The sequence below is a fragment of the Anabrus simplex genome, chromosome 8 (assembly GCF_040414725.1).
Source record: "Anabrus simplex isolate iqAnaSimp1 chromosome 8, ASM4041472v1, whole genome shotgun sequence".
Classification (NCBI taxonomy): Eukaryota; Metazoa; Arthropoda; class Insecta; order Orthoptera; family Tettigoniidae; genus Anabrus; species Anabrus simplex.
This window is the reverse complement of record NC_090272.1, coordinates 65,792,592-65,810,481: the sequence shown is the minus strand read 5'-3', so window position 1 is coordinate 65,810,481 and position 17,890 is coordinate 65,792,592. Positions and strand designations below refer to the sequence as shown.

The 17,890-nt window shown below is 39.5% G+C and overlaps 1 protein-coding gene across 3 annotated transcripts in view; it reads right to left on the bottom strand.

The window, feature by feature from the left end:
* Positions 1-1,103: 1,103 nt before the first annotated feature.
* The window catches only part of LOC136879130 (oligoribonuclease, mitochondrial), a 76,754-nt gene continuing 59,967 nt past the window's right edge, over positions 1,104-17,890 (bottom strand). For all 3 annotated transcript variants that reach the window (XM_067152881.2, XM_067152882.2, XM_067152883.2), the window contains one exon: positions 1,104-3,705. In XM_067152881.2, coding sequence (XP_067008982.2) covers positions 3,576-3,705 — 130 coding nt within the window. In that variant the 3' untranslated portion in view covers positions 1,104-3,575. The remainder of the gene's footprint in view (positions 3,706-17,890) is intronic.

Sequence of the window (17,890 nt, the reverse complement as noted above, 5' to 3'; positions counted from 1 at the left end):
ACATTCCAGTGATAGTGGGTCAAAACTCCTACTGCTGGCAGCCTTAAATGTGGTTTTCTGTGGTTTCCCATTTTCACACCAGACACAGACTAAGCTTGTACTTCACTTAAACCCATGGCAGCTACCTTGCGAATCTAATACCATCGGGATCAAAAGAGAACAAGAGTTGAGTAAGGAAACTCTCTGTATGTCCTAGCAGCATTCATAATTAAACAGTGGGCATTAGCACTATTCCTCTGTCCTCCACAGACGAAATTTTGTCTGAAAATTCTACGTTTATATGACTTTCTTTTTTACATACTAAGTTGCTGTCTTCACCTCTTTCCTAATTCTTATAATTGTACAATTATTATTAACCACAATGACATAGCCCTTTAAAAGAAACTAAAAGCCAAGCCAGTTGTCTGCATGGTTCGAGGAATGTAGCTGTTGGCATGCATTTGGAGATGGTGGGTCAAACCCCACTATAAGCAGCCCTGAAGATATTTTCCATGGTTTCAGATTTTCATACCAGGCAAATGTTAGGATTATACCTTAATTAAAGCCACAGTCATATTCCTTCCCAGACCTAGCCCTGCTCTACCCCATTTTTGCCATACGACCTATCTGAGCTGATATGACATAAAACAAATAGAAACAAATTTAACAAACAAAAGCTGCTTTCTTTGGGTCTTTGACATAACAAATGATAGCTTGGGAAACAAATGTTAATTTGACTTTCTATCTCATATTCAACACTTGAAGTCCACTGATTCACTCATGGCATTTTACTTCTAAGGTAGCTTTTAATTTGCTATTAAAATAAAATTCAGTTGCTGAAGGTGTCGCAAGCGATGTGGAGAATAAGACTCTATAAAATGTAAGGATGTGGGGCAGGCCGGCAGATGTAGTTAATTTCCACATCTTACAAGCTTATCACCAATGCAGATGCAGTTCATATCCCAAACAATGTATTTGGGAGTTTTGAAATGAAAAGTTAGAGTCTGTGGATTGGATTATTTGTAGAACTGGAGTTCCCATGCCCATGATCAGAAAATGATCCAGCTCCATGGCTAAGTGATTATTATTCTAGCCTTTGGTTGAAGGAGTTATGGTTTCGATTTCCTCTGGGTCAGGGACCGAGTGTTTGTGCAGTCTTCAAGATTAACTAATCCTAGCAGGACCTCATACTCGTTGAGGGGCATCAAATCAAAATATCTTCACCAGGCCTCTCCAGAGGCCAGATGCCACTGTCTGCCTGTCTGCTGGGTCATCAGCTCAAGGGCTAGTTGGCTCCTCAAATAGCACCACCAAAGGTTATGCATGTATAGGAAAACTGCAAAAAACATACTAGGCAAGATGAGGAGAGAGGTAGTTCGCCACTTCCTCACTGGACCAGAAAGTGCTACTGCAGCTCAACTAGCATTATGAGTGGCGCTTTTCATATTTGTGCTCCAAATGTCATTACTTGCCTCTATCCATACCTCAGCAGCTGCCATACTGACACAGCCATTAATGAGACTGAGACTTTGGGAGAGGCTACATTTTGATCTGGCTGTGCCTACCAATAAATGCAAAAATACTGCATCCATCAAGAAATAGCAACAGGTGCAATACGCCATTATCACAAAATCAACAGTTACATAAAACTAGTCACTGAAAGAGGAACATATTGTAGGGAAAACTTGATTTGCACTGGATTGTCCTTTCCATGAATTACATAAAACTATGTGCTTACTTAGATTGATGGTCCAGAATAACAGATATGATTTTATCTTGAGTTTCTGTTGAATGAAAGAGAGAAACTACTGGGAAACTTTGTTTCACAAAACCTTTGTACCCTCTTCTCAGCAATGAAAGATGATTGCCCACAGCTGTTCTAATAGTGCTTAACCCTCGTACAAGAGATCTGTTTGGGTTGGACCAGGTTGAATGCAATGAAATTTGGTAAAACTATCAATTCTTCTTCTTTTAAAGTGTCGTGCTACATCTTCTGAACATTGGTGATCAGTCGGGAGAGTACTGTAGCTCTCTGCCTTCGGCTATCCTTGCTGATACCCATCCATGTTTTAATATTGTCCCTCCATGAGATCCATCTTCATCCCACACAGCATTTCCCTGCTATTTTTCCCTTAAGGATTAGTTGGAGGAAGTGGTATTTTTCCCCACATAACATGTGGCCAAGATAAGCAATTTTTCAAAACTACACAGTCAAAATTAGTTCTCTTCCTTCTCTGACCTATGTGAGAACTACTCTTTTGTTAATAGGTCAGTCCAAGGAATACGCAGCATTCTGCAATGAATCCACATTTCATATACCCTAAGACAATTTAGAGAGCACTTTTATACAGTCCATGTTTCTGCCCTGTACAGAAGAACTGACCAGACGTAAAATCAGACCGTATGCTAACACAACTAGAGATGGATGTTGTCATATAATGGTATTCGCATTTTAAAGAAATTTATTCTTGCTGCTTCAATTTGACCCTTTCATTTCCATTTCAGGATCCAAATTGTACATTATTAAACTGCCCAGGTATATGACTTTTGTGACATATTCAGTCACAACACCACTGATGATGATGCTTGTTGTTTAAAGGGGCCTAACATCTGAGGTCATCGGCCCCTTCGCCCCCCACGCCACTAACTAGTTAAATGGGCACTAACATGGGGTTCGTGGCTGAATACCATGAATTTGCTCCTGTTGGGATTGATATTGAGGCTGTTCTTAATCCAGCTACGGTAATTTTGTTAATTAAATGTTGCAGGCCCTGAAGGGGATAGAATAGGGTGTACCTAAAAGCAAGGACAAATTCTCCCCACTATTACACCCTGGGGTGTACAAAATTCCTGGTACTTACGGCAAGGTATACATTGGCCAAACATGCTGGTCCATTGGGACTCACATCAAGGAACACGAAAGAAATAATACGTCTCGACCAGCCAGAAAAGTCAGCAATAGCTGTGTACGTTCTACCTTGTCAGGTCACGATGTCATGTTCCAAGATGTTCGAGCTCTTACCCACACTAAACACTATAGGTCTAGGATTATACGAGAAGCTGTGGAAATACATAAAAATCCTAACAATTTCAACAAGGACACTGGCTGTCAATTAAGTAGTATGTGGTTGCCAGTCATTAACGATTTACGTAGGTAGTTCTCTTCCCTGTCCTTTCTATAATGTTATTTCATTTCGGTGTTTTCCAAATTCATATGTTCGTCATCACCAGTTGCTTCATTCCAAGCTATGTGTTAATTGTTATCATCAACTTCCGCTTGGAGTGTTGTGCCAGCATACAGCGAGCCACCTGGTGACGAACGAGCATACAATTCTCCAATGGTAAAATATTCTTAAATTCAAATCCTCATTATTGTAGAAGACTTTGTAAACAGTCGAGATTTTCTTCTGAAGATGCAGAGCAAAGTTCTCTGTGAAACGTAAAGAGTTTAACCTTGTTTTCTTGACACGACATAAACCCGAAAGCCCATATCACGGCTACAAGTACGGGCTATGAAAGCATCAATGTTAACATTTAATAATTTATGTGTGTGCAGTTGTTTGTTTCATATGTTCCATTTCCTTTATTCAATCTATTTAATTATTATCCTTAAATATAGCAGATCGGTAATAACGGAGTTCTTGAATGCTCTCTTTTATGTCCATTAAAGCTCGATGATTAAATTTCTTTCTTGGAGCTTTTGCATATGAGTCAGCGTGCCAACGCCTGTGAAAAGAAGAATCAAGAATCAGTTATCTTTCACCATTCACATTAATATTATATGAGTTACAAATAATCTGAAAGAATTGCAAAATTAAATTTACAAAATTATGACAAAGATTAACTTCACTTAGGTGAATACTTGTGATCCCTATTCAGTTATTAAAGGATGTAATGGGGGAACAAATTCTAAGGAAAAGTATAATGCTCATTTCATTCATGAATAAAATAACTGCCATAATAATAGAGAATCGCTTGGCTGGCAGCGACAGGATCATCTCCCCACCAGTGCTGACCTTGCACCTAGTAACTACCATGTCAACCTGCATCTGAAGAGGTTTCTGACTGACAAAACTCCACACCGACAACGAAGTACAAAACAATTGTTTAACCCTAGGATAGGTGGCGCTCGTTGATGCAGCGTGAGAGGTGGCATGAGGTACTTTCTGACCAGTATGATTGAACTTGCTCTAATAAGAATACTAATTTTTTGTATCATATAATGATGTAAGTTATTAGGTTTATTAACTCAATAGCATGATATGTTATCAAAAATAAATGTATATATCAAATACTACTTAGTTTCACAGCATGTGAATGTTATAAAAGTAAAAAACTTGTCATGCACAAGAATAATCTTTATGAAACACCTTATCTTGCTGAATTCAGCTGACAAGCTCAGCCTGCTAACTACATAATGCTATTCCTGCAGTACATCCCTGAATGGTGGAAAGGAGTTTTCCAAAATAATTACACTACTGGAAATAATATCCTCTTCATGACAATCCATATACGAGGATGGTTTGAAAAGTTCTCGGAATCACCGCTAGATGTCAGTGCTAGAGCAACGAGGTTCCCGCGCAATAATCACACATCCTTTGTGAGTGAACACGTGGCGCGTCAGTGCTCTAGCTGCAGGAGTGTGGTAGTGATGACTCTTTGTTGTTGTTCCCACGTAGTGATTTGTGACAATGGAAAAAACTGATATTAGAGCAGTGATTAAATACTTTGTAAAGAAAGGTATGAAAGCAAAGGAAATTCATGCCGACTTTCAGAACACACTGCGGGACTCGGCTCCTTCATTTTCAACTGTTGCCAAGTGGACCAGAGAGTTTAAATTTGGTCGGGAGAGCTTGGATGATGATCCGCGTAATGGACGGCCAAAAAGTGTTACGACCCCAGAATTTATCGGAAAAGTGCATAAAATGGTCATGGAGGCTCATCGACTGAAAGTGCGGGAGATTGCTGAAGCTGTAGGGATGTCTTCTGAATGGGTATATTATATTTTAACCGAAGAATTGGGTATGAACAAAGTCTGGCCCGTTTTCAGTGCAACCAACAAGATTTTTTGCGCCGCTTTGTGACTACAGATGAAACCTGGGTCCACTACTATACCCCAGAGACAAAACAGCAGTCAAAGCAGTGGAAACATGCTGATTCACCACTACCAAAGAAAGCAAAGGCAGTGCGTTCAGCCGGAAAGGTCATGGCCTCAGTTTTCTGGGATGCAAAAGGCATTCTACTGATAGATTATCTTCCTACTGGCCAAACAATTACGGGGCAATACTATGCAAACCTCCTAGACCAACTACAGGAAAAGACACGCGAAACAAGGCCTGGTTTGGCAAGGAAAAGGGTCATCTTTCATCGGGACAACGCTCCGCCACACACAAGTGTTATTGCCATGGCAAAACTTCATGAACTGGGGTACGAATTGTTGCCACATCCACCTTATTCACCTGATTTGGCACCATCAGACTTTCATCTATTCCCCAAGCTGAAAATTTTCCTTGGTGGACGGAGATTTTCTACAAGGGAAGAACTGACAGCTGAATTGGAGAGGTATTTTGCAGGCCTGGAAGAATCTCATTTTTGAGATGGGATCAAGGCATTGGAACATGGCTGGACCAAATGCATTAGTCTACAGGGAGACTATGTTGAAAAATAAAAGCAGTTCCACCGAGGTAAGATACTTAATTCTAGTACATTCCGAGAACTTTTCAAACCACCTACGTAAGTAATTCATTTGCTACCATTATTTCCTCCGACTCTTTCAATTTTCAGGTTCGGACAGTTTACAATGACTTCCAACATGTATTATTCACGAAAAAAATGCTCCTAGCATCACTCCTGGTAAATAAGTGCAACGTTGTGGGTTCGAGTACATGAGTTCTTAGGGGGAAGAATTTTTGTCCATTTTGTAATGCCATCCTTTCCTGTTATGGTTGAAAACCATTGAAAAAGTTAAATCATCACGATTATTTACTATTTCTTCATTAGTGCTATATCCCGTATCACACTTAGACTCTAATACTTATAATACATCCTCACTCTGACTAAAACTTCTTCCTCTTCCACAATCTGTAAAAGAGGTAACACCCTTGCCTCATACACTTCATAACTCATTTCAGCATTAAAGGACTGAATGAATGCATTCTAAACATGATTACATAAGTAACTCACTGGGTACGCTCAACACTGTTCTTGTTGTACTTCCAATGAACGGGACTGGTGGTGCGGGGTCTAATGAGTCACTTTATTACACCGCTTGACAATAATCCCTCTTTCTAAGAATCAACACCTTTTGCTACATTAACACTGACCTCACACAAAAGGCAAGGAATGTGAGGAGATCTCTAAGTTTAAAAATAAGCGCAATGTAACAAAATAAATTTGCGCCAGGTCACAAAAGATCCCGCGCTACCACTCCCGGGTTAAGAATGGCTTTCCCTGGAGGCAGCAGATTTCTAAAAGATTATACAAAATAAAATCACACACTGCAACAAATGTTTAAATAATAATGGAAACTATATTGAAAAGCAGCTGGAAGTATAAACTGAAAAAAATATGAAGGGTGCAGGGAAAGAAAGGGCTAAGTCCATTTTTTTTATTTTTTTTATTTTTTAATGTGAATGAGATGTTTATTCCCGGTCCTAAACAATACCTCAGGTGGATTTGGAAAGAAGGAGCTAGGTCCACAAATACAGCAAAAACAAGAAACAGTGCACTGGGAAAGAAGGGGTCATGTCCAGTAAGTCAGGGAATAAACGGGCTCTTAAACAGTAGTTTTGAACCTTTAAGTTACCAGCCCTGTCATATTAATTATTATTTCCCTCCATTGTACCATTTGGAGGTTAGTTAATGTGTAAGAGTTTGTTCTAGGAGTGCTCTGTGAATTATTCAGCAAGAAAGTGTTCATTAATGCTTCAATATGTGTGACTTAAGTGAACTATCAGATTCTTCAATTAATAAGGATGATCAGCACAGGGTAACTAAGAAAAGGAGACGTCATGGAAGAATGTCAGAGGTCAGGACCAAACTTAACCTAAGTAGTCATGTAATGGGGCAGAACTGCAATTGTAAGATGAAATGTTTTGATGTGGTTGGTGAGGAAAACAGGAAAACCATTTTAAGGAATTTTAATCTCATGCTAAGCAGGGACATCCAAGATTCATACCTATGCGGTCTCATTTCTGTTTTACCAGTCGCTCGTCGACGGCCTAGAAACTTGGAGGGTCAAGCAAGTACTGCCAAACAAGCCACGTACAAGTACAGAGTGAGGGGATGTGCAGGGGTAACGAATGATTACGATGTATGCCGTAAAGCTTTCCTTGCAATTCATGGCATTGTTAAAAAGAGGGTCGAGCGGCTGGTAAGAGGTCTTAAAATCACCGGTATAAGTCCAAAAAACATGAGAGGAAAGCATTCCAATCGGCCGTGGAAGATTCCGGAAGAAAGTTTAGATGCTGTTCGTGAACATATAAAATCATTTCCCTCAAGAAACAGTCACTATGGTATACGAGACGCCAAAAAAGCATACTTAGCTGAAGATCTCAATATTAAGAGAATGTATGGTATGTTTAAAACTAAGTATCCTACGATCCAGCTTTCGTATGAAATTTACCGTTCAGTATTCAACAATGAATTTAATATCAGTTTTGGATACCCACGAACGGACACTTGTTCTATCTGCTATGAATACAAAGCAAAGGTCGCCGCTTTAGAGAAAGAAAAAGCAAACTGTGGGGACTTTCCTAGAGCTGCCCAAATTTCTGATGAAATAAGAAGACTTTCAGTTGGAAATAGAGTCCATCTTACAAGGGCTGACACGTTCTATGCCAGAAAACGGAAAGCGCGGATACGTTGTAAACGTTCAAGCGTAACAGAAGCAAGTTGTATTGATTACGGTAGAAATATGCCTATCCCTAACATACCAACTAATGATGCTTATTACAAGAGACAGCTGTCTCTTTATGTATTCAATATTCATAGACTATCCTGTGCTGAAAGTCAGTTTTATCTCTATACAGAAGTTGAAGGAAAGAAAGGCAGTGATGACGTTTGTTCGTTATTGCATGATTATTCTTATAATCATCTGCCCATGAAAATTAGAGACATTCAAATATTCTGTGACTCTTGCTCAGGACAAAATAAGAATCACACTGTCTTTCGATTTCTTCACTATCTTGTTCATTTTGAGAAGAGATTTGATTCAATCAAAGTAACATTCCCTATTCGAGGTCACAGTTACATGGAGTGTGACCGCAACATGGTCCTAGTTAACCAAAAGGCACGTATTGAAACCCCTGAAGACTAAGGATACGTCTTCAGCACAGCCAGAGAAAACCCCTCACCTTTTCAAGTTCGGCTCCTTCATTCATTGGAAGAACCGTTTGCCACGTCGTCTGCCATAAGTGATTTCATTTTTGCGAAGTGGACAGTGCACCTCTCTCAGTTCTACGAGAAGAAATTCCCCACTCGACCTATTCGCGAGATTGTTCTGGACAACAATGACAGAGGAATAAAGTTCCGCTGCACATACACGGGGGAGTGGACTGATCAGGAAATGATTTCCAGAACCCAGAAGCAGCTTCCCAAAGGACAATTCTTCTTGCCAGGACGTAGCTACTCTACTGGTAAGTTAAATTTACATTACTATGTAACCCCGTATCCACCAATGGAAAATAATGTTACACATGAGGAGCAAAGTGAGTTATGGTCGAATTACTTTTTGTTTCAGGTTCCATCCCAATATCTAAGGCAAAGTACGACGACTTGCAACACCTGGCAAAATTCTGTGGACCAAAGGCCCAAGCATTCTTTCAAGCACTCCCGAGAGAGTAGGAGTGGAGTGAAGTTAAACAGTGACATCTACGGTTCACTATGAATCAATACTCTTAATTTCTACTAATGTACAAATGTCTACTGTACAAATTGTTGGTAAAATAAGCAAAGTTTTTTAAGTTCCTCCTTAAAATAATAATTAAAATAGAAATAATGTGTTGGTTTATTTGCCGATGTGATTGTCCGTTCACATTCACCATCATTTCCATAATAATTATAATTATGATACAGTATGTAAATTACTTTAAATAAAACTGAAAAATTGTCAAATAATTGATGGAGCACCATTTTTACCACATACCCTCTGTATGAATAGCCCCGTTCTTTCCCCTTCTGTTGTGTAGTTAGGAGAGCAAAGTTCATTTTTCCGAACATAGAATGTTGTTTTTACACCAGATGTAAGTTAAAATTGTTTAAAAATGATATAGCTAGTAGGAAATAACAATAACTGATATTCACTTTAGAAAATATAGTTGGTAAGCAGAGTTAAAATGTTTAAATGCCATTTACTCAAAATTTTAAAAATGTGACTTAGCTCTTTCTTTCCCTGCACCCTTCATATGTTATAAAAAATATGCAGTTTACATTTTACTGCAAAATGGTCCTTAAGGCCAGAAGATCTCTTGAGCAAACAATTAGATATTAAAAAATTGTATTGAATTCTTATCTTCTGAATACTGTATATCAATATCAATATATATATATAAAATAAGAGATTTGTCTGTATATTGCTCAGAATTTGAAAAAAAAATGGTATTTCTGTATCGGTCATGTCCACAGTAACAAGGAAATTCATTTTTTACTCTTCCGTAATTTCTGTCTGTCTGTCTGTATGTATGTATGTATGTATGTATGTATGTATGTATGTATGTATGTAAGTATGTACACGCATCACGAGAAAACGGTTGAGGAGAATTTAATGAAAATCAGCATGTAAAGTCGGGTGAAGAACCGCTACAATCTAGGCTATAAATCATTTTATTCACGCTGAGTGAAATGGTAGTTTAGGGGAAGGCCTTAAATTCAATTCTCAAATATTTATTTTATTAATGGCCGTGTCTTAATGAAAATAGGTATGCAAAGTCGGGGTAATAAGTCGATATAATCTAGGCCATAAATAATTGTATTCACGCTGAGTGAAATGGCAGTTTAGGGGAATGCAGAAAATTTAATTTTCAAATATTTATGTTATTAGTGGTCGTATCTTAATGGAAATTGGTAGACAAAGGCGGAAAATAAGTCGCTACAATATAGGCTATACATAATTGTATTCACGCTGAGAAATATGGTAGTTTAGGGGAAGGCACAAAGTTTAATTCTCAAATATTTATTTTATTAGTGGTCGTATCTTCACAAAAATTGATATGCAAAGTCGGGGAATAAGTCATTATAATCTAGGCCATCAATAATTTTATTCACATTGAGTGAAATGGTAGTTTGGGGGAAGGCCTGAAATGTAATCTATATATAAAATAAGAGTTTTGTCTGTACATTGTTCAGAATTTGAAAAGAATGGTATTTCTGTATTGGTCATGTCCACAGTAACAAGGAAATGCAGTTGTTACTTTTCCATAATTTCTCTCTGTTCCTCACTTGGACTATGTGCAAGTAGGGCAGCATCCTGCTTTATGAATTTACCGAGCTCAGAACACTTTAAGCAAGCCTCGGACCTATGGGGGTAATGGAGTCCCACTCCCGTTTGACAGGCGAGGGACTCCTTGGAAACAACTTGGCGAACAAAATGGAATTCGATGGGGAGCTATCAATATTAATGGGGCTTATGGAAGAAAGAAGGTAGAACTGGCTGAGTCAGCAAAGAGGATGCATCTGGATGTGCTAGGAGTAAGTGATATTCGGGTAAGGGGAGATAATGAGGAAGAGATAGGAGAATATAAAGTGTACTTGACGGGTGTTAGAAAGGGAAGGGCAGAGTCTGGGGTAGGGCTCTTTATCAGGAATACCATTGCACGCAACATAGTTTCTGTTAGGCACGTAAGTGAGCGAATGATGTGGGTAGATTTGTCAGTGGGAGGAATTAGGACAAGAATTGTGTCCGTGTATTCACCATGTGAGGGTGCAGATGAGGATGAAGTTGACAAGTTTTATGAAGCATTGAGTGACATCGTGGTCAGGGTAAACAGCAAGGATAGAATAGTGCTAATGGGCGATTTCAATGCGAGAGTTGGGAATAGAACTGAGGGATACGAAAGGGTGATTGGTAAATGTGGGGAAGATATGGAAACTAATGGGAATGAGAAGCGTTTGCTGGACTTCTGTGCTAGTATGGGTTTAGCTGTTACGAATACATTCTTCAAGCATAAGGCTATTCACCGCTACACATGGGAGGCTCAGAGTACCAGATCCATAATAGACTATATCTTAACGGACTTTGAATTCAGGAAATCTGTTAGGAATGTACGAGTTTTTAGTGGATTTTTCGATGATACAGACCACTATCTCATCTGTAGTAAACTAAGTATCTCTAGGCCTAGGGTAGAGAAAGTGAAATCTGTCTGCAAACGAATAAGGGTAGAAAATCTCCAGGACGAGAAAATTAGACAGAAGTACATGGATATGATTAGTGAGAAGTTTCGAACAGTAGACAGTAAGCAGGTTCAGGATATAGAGAGAATATGCGTGGCATACAGGGATGCTGTAGTAGAAACAGCAAGGGAATGCCTAGGAACAACTGTGTGTAAAGATGGGAAAAGGCGAACATCTTGGTGGAATGATGAAGTGAGAGCAGCCTGTAAACGTAAAAAGAAGGCTTATCAGAAATGGCTCCAAACAAGGGCCGAGGCAGACAGGGATTTGTACATAGATGAAAGAAACAGAGCGAAACAAATAGTTGTTGAATCCAAAAAGAAGTCATGGGAAGATTTTGGTAATAACCTGGAAAGGCTAGGTCAAGCAGCAGGGAAACATTTCTGGACAGTAATAAAGAATCTTAGGAAGGGAGGGAAAAAGGAAATGACCAGTGTTTTGAGTAATTCAGGTGAACTCATAATAGATCCCAGGGAATCACTGGAGAGGTGGAGGGAATATTTTGAACATCTTCTCAATGTAAAAGGAAATCATCATGGTGGTGTTGCAAACAGCCAAGCTCATGGGGAGGAGGAAAATGATGTTGGTGAAATTATGCTTGAGGAAGTGGAAAGGATAGTAAATAAACTCCATTGTCATAAGGCAGCAGGAATAGATGAAATTAGACCTGAAATGGTGAAGTATAGTGGGAAGGCAGTGATGAAATGGCTTCATAGAGTAGTAAAATTAGAGTGGAGTGTTGGTAAGGTACCTTCAGATTGGACACAAGCAGTAATTGCACCTATCTATATAAGCAAGGGAACAGGAAGGATTGCAACAACTATCGAGGTATCTCATTGATTAGTATACCGGGCAAAGTATTCACTGGCATCTTGGAAGGGAGGGTGCGATCAGTCGTTGAGAGGAAGTTGGATGAAAACCAGTGTGGTTTAAGACCACAGAGAGGCTGTCAGGATCAGATTTTCAGTATGCGCCAGGTAATTGAAAAATGCTACGAGAGGAATAGGCAGTTGTGTTTATGTTTCGTAAATCTAGAGAAAGCATATGACAGGGTCCCGAGGGAAAAGATGTTCGCCATACTGGGGGACTATGGAATTAAAGGTAGATTACTAAAATCAATCAAAGGCATTTATGTTGACAATTGGGCTTCAGTGAGAATTGATGGTAGAATGAGTTCTTGGTTCAGGGTACTTACAGGAGTTAGACAGGCTGTAATCTTTCACCTTTGCTGTTCGTAGTTTACATGGATCATCTGCTGAAAGGTATAAAATGGCAGGGAGGGATTCAGTTAGGTGGAAATGTAGTAAGCAGTTTGGCCTATGCTGACGACTTGGTCTTAATGGCAGACTGTGCCAAAAGCCTGCAGTCTAATATCTTGGAACTTGAAAATAGGTGCAATGAGTATGGTATGAAAATAAGCCTCTCGAAGACTAAACTGATGTCAGTAGGTAAGAAATTCAACAGAATTGAATGCCAGATTGGTGATACAAAGCTAGAACAGGTCGATAATTTCAGGTATTTAGGTTGTGTGTTCTCCCAGGATGGTAATATAGTAAGTGAGATAGAATCAAGGTGTAGTAAAGCTAATGCAGTGAGCTCGCAGTTGCGATCAGCAGTATTCTGTGAGAAGGAAGTCAGCTCCCAGACGAAACTATCTTTACATCGGTCTGTTTTCAGACCAACTTTGCTTTACGGGAGCGAAAGCTGGGTGGACTCAGGATATCTTATTCATAAGTTAGAAGTAACAGACATGAAAGTAGCAAGAATGATTGCTGGTACAAACAGGTGGGAACAATAGCAGGAGGGTACTCGGAATGAGGAGATAAAGGCTAATTTAGGAATGAACTCAATGGATGAAGCTGTACGCATAAACCGGCTTCGGTGGTGGGGTCATGTGAGGCGAATGGAGGAGGATATGTTACCTAGGAGAATAATGGACTCTGTTATGGAGGGTAAGAGAAGTAGAGGGAGACCAAGAGGACGATGGTTCGACTCGGTTTCTAACGATTTAAAGATAAGAGGTATAGAAATAAATGAGGCCACAACACTAGTTGCAAATCAAGGATTGTGGCGACGTTTAGCAAATTCTCAGAGGCTTGCAGACTGAACGCTGGAAGGCGTAATTATTTTATTCACGCTGAGTGAAATGGTAGTTTAGGGGAAGGGCTGAAATGTAATTCTCAAATAAGTTGTTTATGTTATTAGTGGTCGTATCGATAAATACTACAAAACTAACATAACTTTAGTTTTGTCGTAAGTTAGTAATAGTTATGTAAGAAGTTATTAAATTTCTGATCACTTATGTCTTATACATTGTTACCGTATCGCGTATAATCACAAGAGATATTCATGAATTTGGACTTTTGTTACTAAGTCCATATCACCGCCGAGTCACGAGAAAATGGGTAAACAGAATTTAGTGAAAATTGGTATGTAAAATCTGAGAATAAGGAACTACAGTCTACGACATAAATAATTTTGTAAGACACCCTAATATCACAGAGTCGAAAGAAAACTAATGTGAAGGCCTGCAATATAGAAAGCTCATAAACTTTCTCAACAGTAACATTACATTGACCATTGTATGTTGTGATGTGCTTTTTGTCTTCTGTTCCCACTCATCCCGATAGATAGGATTACTGCAGCGTACCGAGGGTTTTTAAAAATTTGCTTTACGTCGCACCGACACAGGTAAGTCTTATGGCGACGATGGGATAGGAAAGGAATAGGGGTGTGAAGGAAGCGGCCTTGGCTTTAATTAAGGTACAGCCTGGTGTGACTGGTGTGAAAATGGGAAACCACGGAATACCATCTTCAGGGATGCCAGCAGTGGGGTTCGAATCCACTATCTCCCGGATGCAAGCTCACAGCTGCGCGCCCCTAACCACACGGACAACTCGCCTGGTCGTACCGAGTGTAACAGCCTGCCTGTATATAGGCGGGAAGTAGCTGGGGAGTTAGATAACTTTCTTCTTTAGCATGCCATTACTCTGGTTCATACATTTTCTGATATTACTGGTACGCAACACACTGGTTCATCATAGCATCCGAGCTATTCAATCCTTACTCTGAGGCACTGATTGGAATGAGTAGTGTGCATATTTAATGGAATAATGACAGAGGAGTGTTCACGGCAGTTTGCGACCTGGTTATTCCAGCTCTGGAAATTTGGACTGTTACATCGGCACCGTAGTAATGTTCGTTAAAAGTGAGAAAGTGCGGTTTTTCATTTGATCGAGTATTTTATATGATAACATTGATTTCAATCGCTACATTCCTATTGACATTTCTGTAATGATCTATGTTGAATTAAGTTAGGAAAGCCACCAAGTCAGTCTTTCTGAGAATCCCGTAGCAAAGCACGGGTACATCAGCTAGTATATATCTAAATCTGAATGTTGGTCTGTTTGTCTGTTTTTCTCTTACCTAAAAACTACCAGACCAACTGAGCTCAAATTTGGCAGACTCATTTTAGACTCATTTTGGTACTTTTATTAATGTACAGGCCCATTTTCATTTCAATATTTATATTATTTTTATTACCGAGCTTGATAGCTGCAGTCGCTTAAGTGCGGCCAGTGTCCAGTATTCGGGAGATAGTAGGTTCGAACTCCACTGTCGGCAGCCCTGAAAATGTTTTTCCGTGGTTTCCCATTTTCACACCCGGCAAATGCTGGGGCTGTACCTTAATTAAGGCCACGACCGCTTCCTTCCCACTCCTAGCCCTTCCCTGTCCCATTGTCGCCGTAAGACCTATCCGTGTCGGTGCGACGTAAAACAACTAGCAAAAAAAAATATATATATTTATATTTATATGTAGGTGGGTGCTGAACCTGTGAATAGCTTATTTGCTTAAAACTAACCATGGATTTCTTTTAAAAATCAGAAAATAAAGTCCAACATGCATACTTATATGAACTTTTCTGTAGGGCAATGAATTCTCTTACAGTTGGCTTTACTTTGCACCAACACAAATAGGTCTTATGACAATGATGGGACAGGAAAGGGCTAGGAGTGGGAAGGGAGCGACCGTGGCCTTAATTAAGATACAGCCCCAGCATTTGCCTGGTGTGAAAATGGGAAACCACGGAAAACCATTTTTCAGGCTGCTGACAGTGGGGTTCGAACCCACTATCTCCCGAATGCAAGCTCACAGCTGCGCGCCCCTAACTGCACGGCCAACTCACTCTCACTTGGTAAAGTTCATATCAGTTTTCCTTTTACCCCCTATTGGTTTTCCAGAAAATTATACATTTACATGTTAAAGAAAGCATTTCAGTGACAGGAAAAGGACAACTTAAACATTAATGATGGATATAAACGGAAGTCAGTGGCACTGCTAACAATTGACAGTGAACAATTGGCCTGTCAATAATAGACTTCTTCTGCTCCTTCTTATTATTATTATTACTACTACTACTAATTCTTGCTTGTTATTATTTTTATAGAAATTATAATTTTGTATGTAAACTTCAAAAGCATGCATAATTTGTTTTTATCTCGGTATACCGGGTGGTTTCACCTGCCTCTTGCGATCAAGTTTTATGCAACAATTCTGAAGTACATCAATCCCTTTCCCTGAATAGGGGTAATATGTGTGGTTACGGACTAGAAAAACCCTGAATGAACCTGTAAAACTAGCACATATACAAAGAACATGTACCTTACAACAGGAGGTGTACAAACAGACCGGGAACAGATATTGTATAGGCTGGGAACTGGTCTCTGCATGTCATGCCTCGCAACAGTTCACTTGGCAGGGGTGCAGTCGGAGATCTGAAAGTTTGGTCCTCAAGGATTATAAGGTAGCCCAACTTAGCACACTGGGGCGAAATGCTGGCAACCAGGAATGAGTTAGCTGGAAAATTTATAATGTCCCGTAATGGACCCTTTATACTGGTACAGTCAAACCTCCCTTCTGCGGACACCGTCGGTTCCGAGGAAAAAATGTCAGTTACGAGAGGTGTCCGCTAAAATAAGTTTGTAAAAATAATCAAACATTTTAACGGCAAAGAACATCCACCTTAAATATAAGCATACATATCTTTATTTTTATTATTCTAAGTCATTTCTGTGTTAGTATTTCATAGAGAGTTATTATAAGTGATTTTACATCATTTACAAACATTACAGCTTTGTGAAGTAATCGTGAAGCTTCGTCTGTGTAAATTTAACACGTTTTCTTAACTGCGATATTCTCGAAAACGGAATAAAGTCTGTTAAATGGTTCCATAGTGTTCTCGCCGTACTCGCGGTCCAGCATGATACACAAATTCTTTATCTGTTTAAGCGTATTTAGTCCCTGCTTCATTGTCAGAACTTCTTGTTCTTCTACCGCCTCACCGTCATCGTCACTTTTCATTCCTGATTCGGGCTCTGTAAAACGATAAAAAGTTTTATTCAAAATGGTCCTTTTGTACGACTAATGAAGGCTGCTATGGACAGCTAGAAATATTTGTGAAGTGCAGTGAATTAAATGAAACTGAAAATTTAGCTTAAAAGAATTAAAAGCTGTCTATCACAAGAAGAAAATGAATGAGGAGTTGAGGTGCAAACAAACATGGACCTTACGATACGTGCAACACACAATTACTGTATAACTTGATAACACAGAAAGCTTACCGTAAAGTGCGTCCTGGAGTCGGGACTGCCAGTCACCCTCGAAATCGTCACAGCAAGGAATATTCTCTTCTTCGGCTTCAATATCATACGTCAATCCAGCTGTTGTTGCTAAAGTCTAAAGTTCATCATATTCATTTTGAACCTCTACCTCTGCTTGTTCTTCAAATGTAGAATTAACAATGCCGCATTTTGCAAAGCATTTCCTGATTGTGGTTTCGCTGACTGCATTCCAGGCTGCCTTTGTCCACGAAACTGCATCACCAACATTGATCTTCTTCATCAAATCAAAAGCTGAGTCTGCTTCATCCTTGTGTGCCACTAACGACCGTAAAACCCTCTTACGATAGTCTAATCTGAATGCTTGAATGATTCCTTGATCCAATGGCTGAAGATGAGAAATGGTATTGGGTGGAAGGAACAAGAGTTCTACATTTGAAAGCCGTATTTCTGGATGGCATGTAGCATTATCTAGCAATAAGATCACGTTACGGTTTCTGGCCTTCATCTTGGAATCCAAAGCTAGGAGCCAATTCTCGAATATTGCTGATGTCATCCATGCCTTTTTATTCGCATGCCATTCGACACCAAGACAATTTAAGTCCATGTTTTTAAAGCACCTGGGTCTCAAGGATTTACTATTTATTAGAGGATTTTCTTTTTCAGTGAGTGCGCTACAACAAAACATGGTCATTCTTTCTTTTGACATTTTCCCACCCTTGCAACTTTCATTCGGCAAAGTCAGTGACTTCTTCAGGATCGCCCTAAAGAACAGACCAGTTTCATCAACATTCAAAATGTCTTTCAGTTTGTAACTATTCAAAAAGTCTGGTAACCTATCTTTCCAATCCGCTACTTCAGTTGCAGACACATCACCAACTTCTCCACAGACTGTTTTGAAACT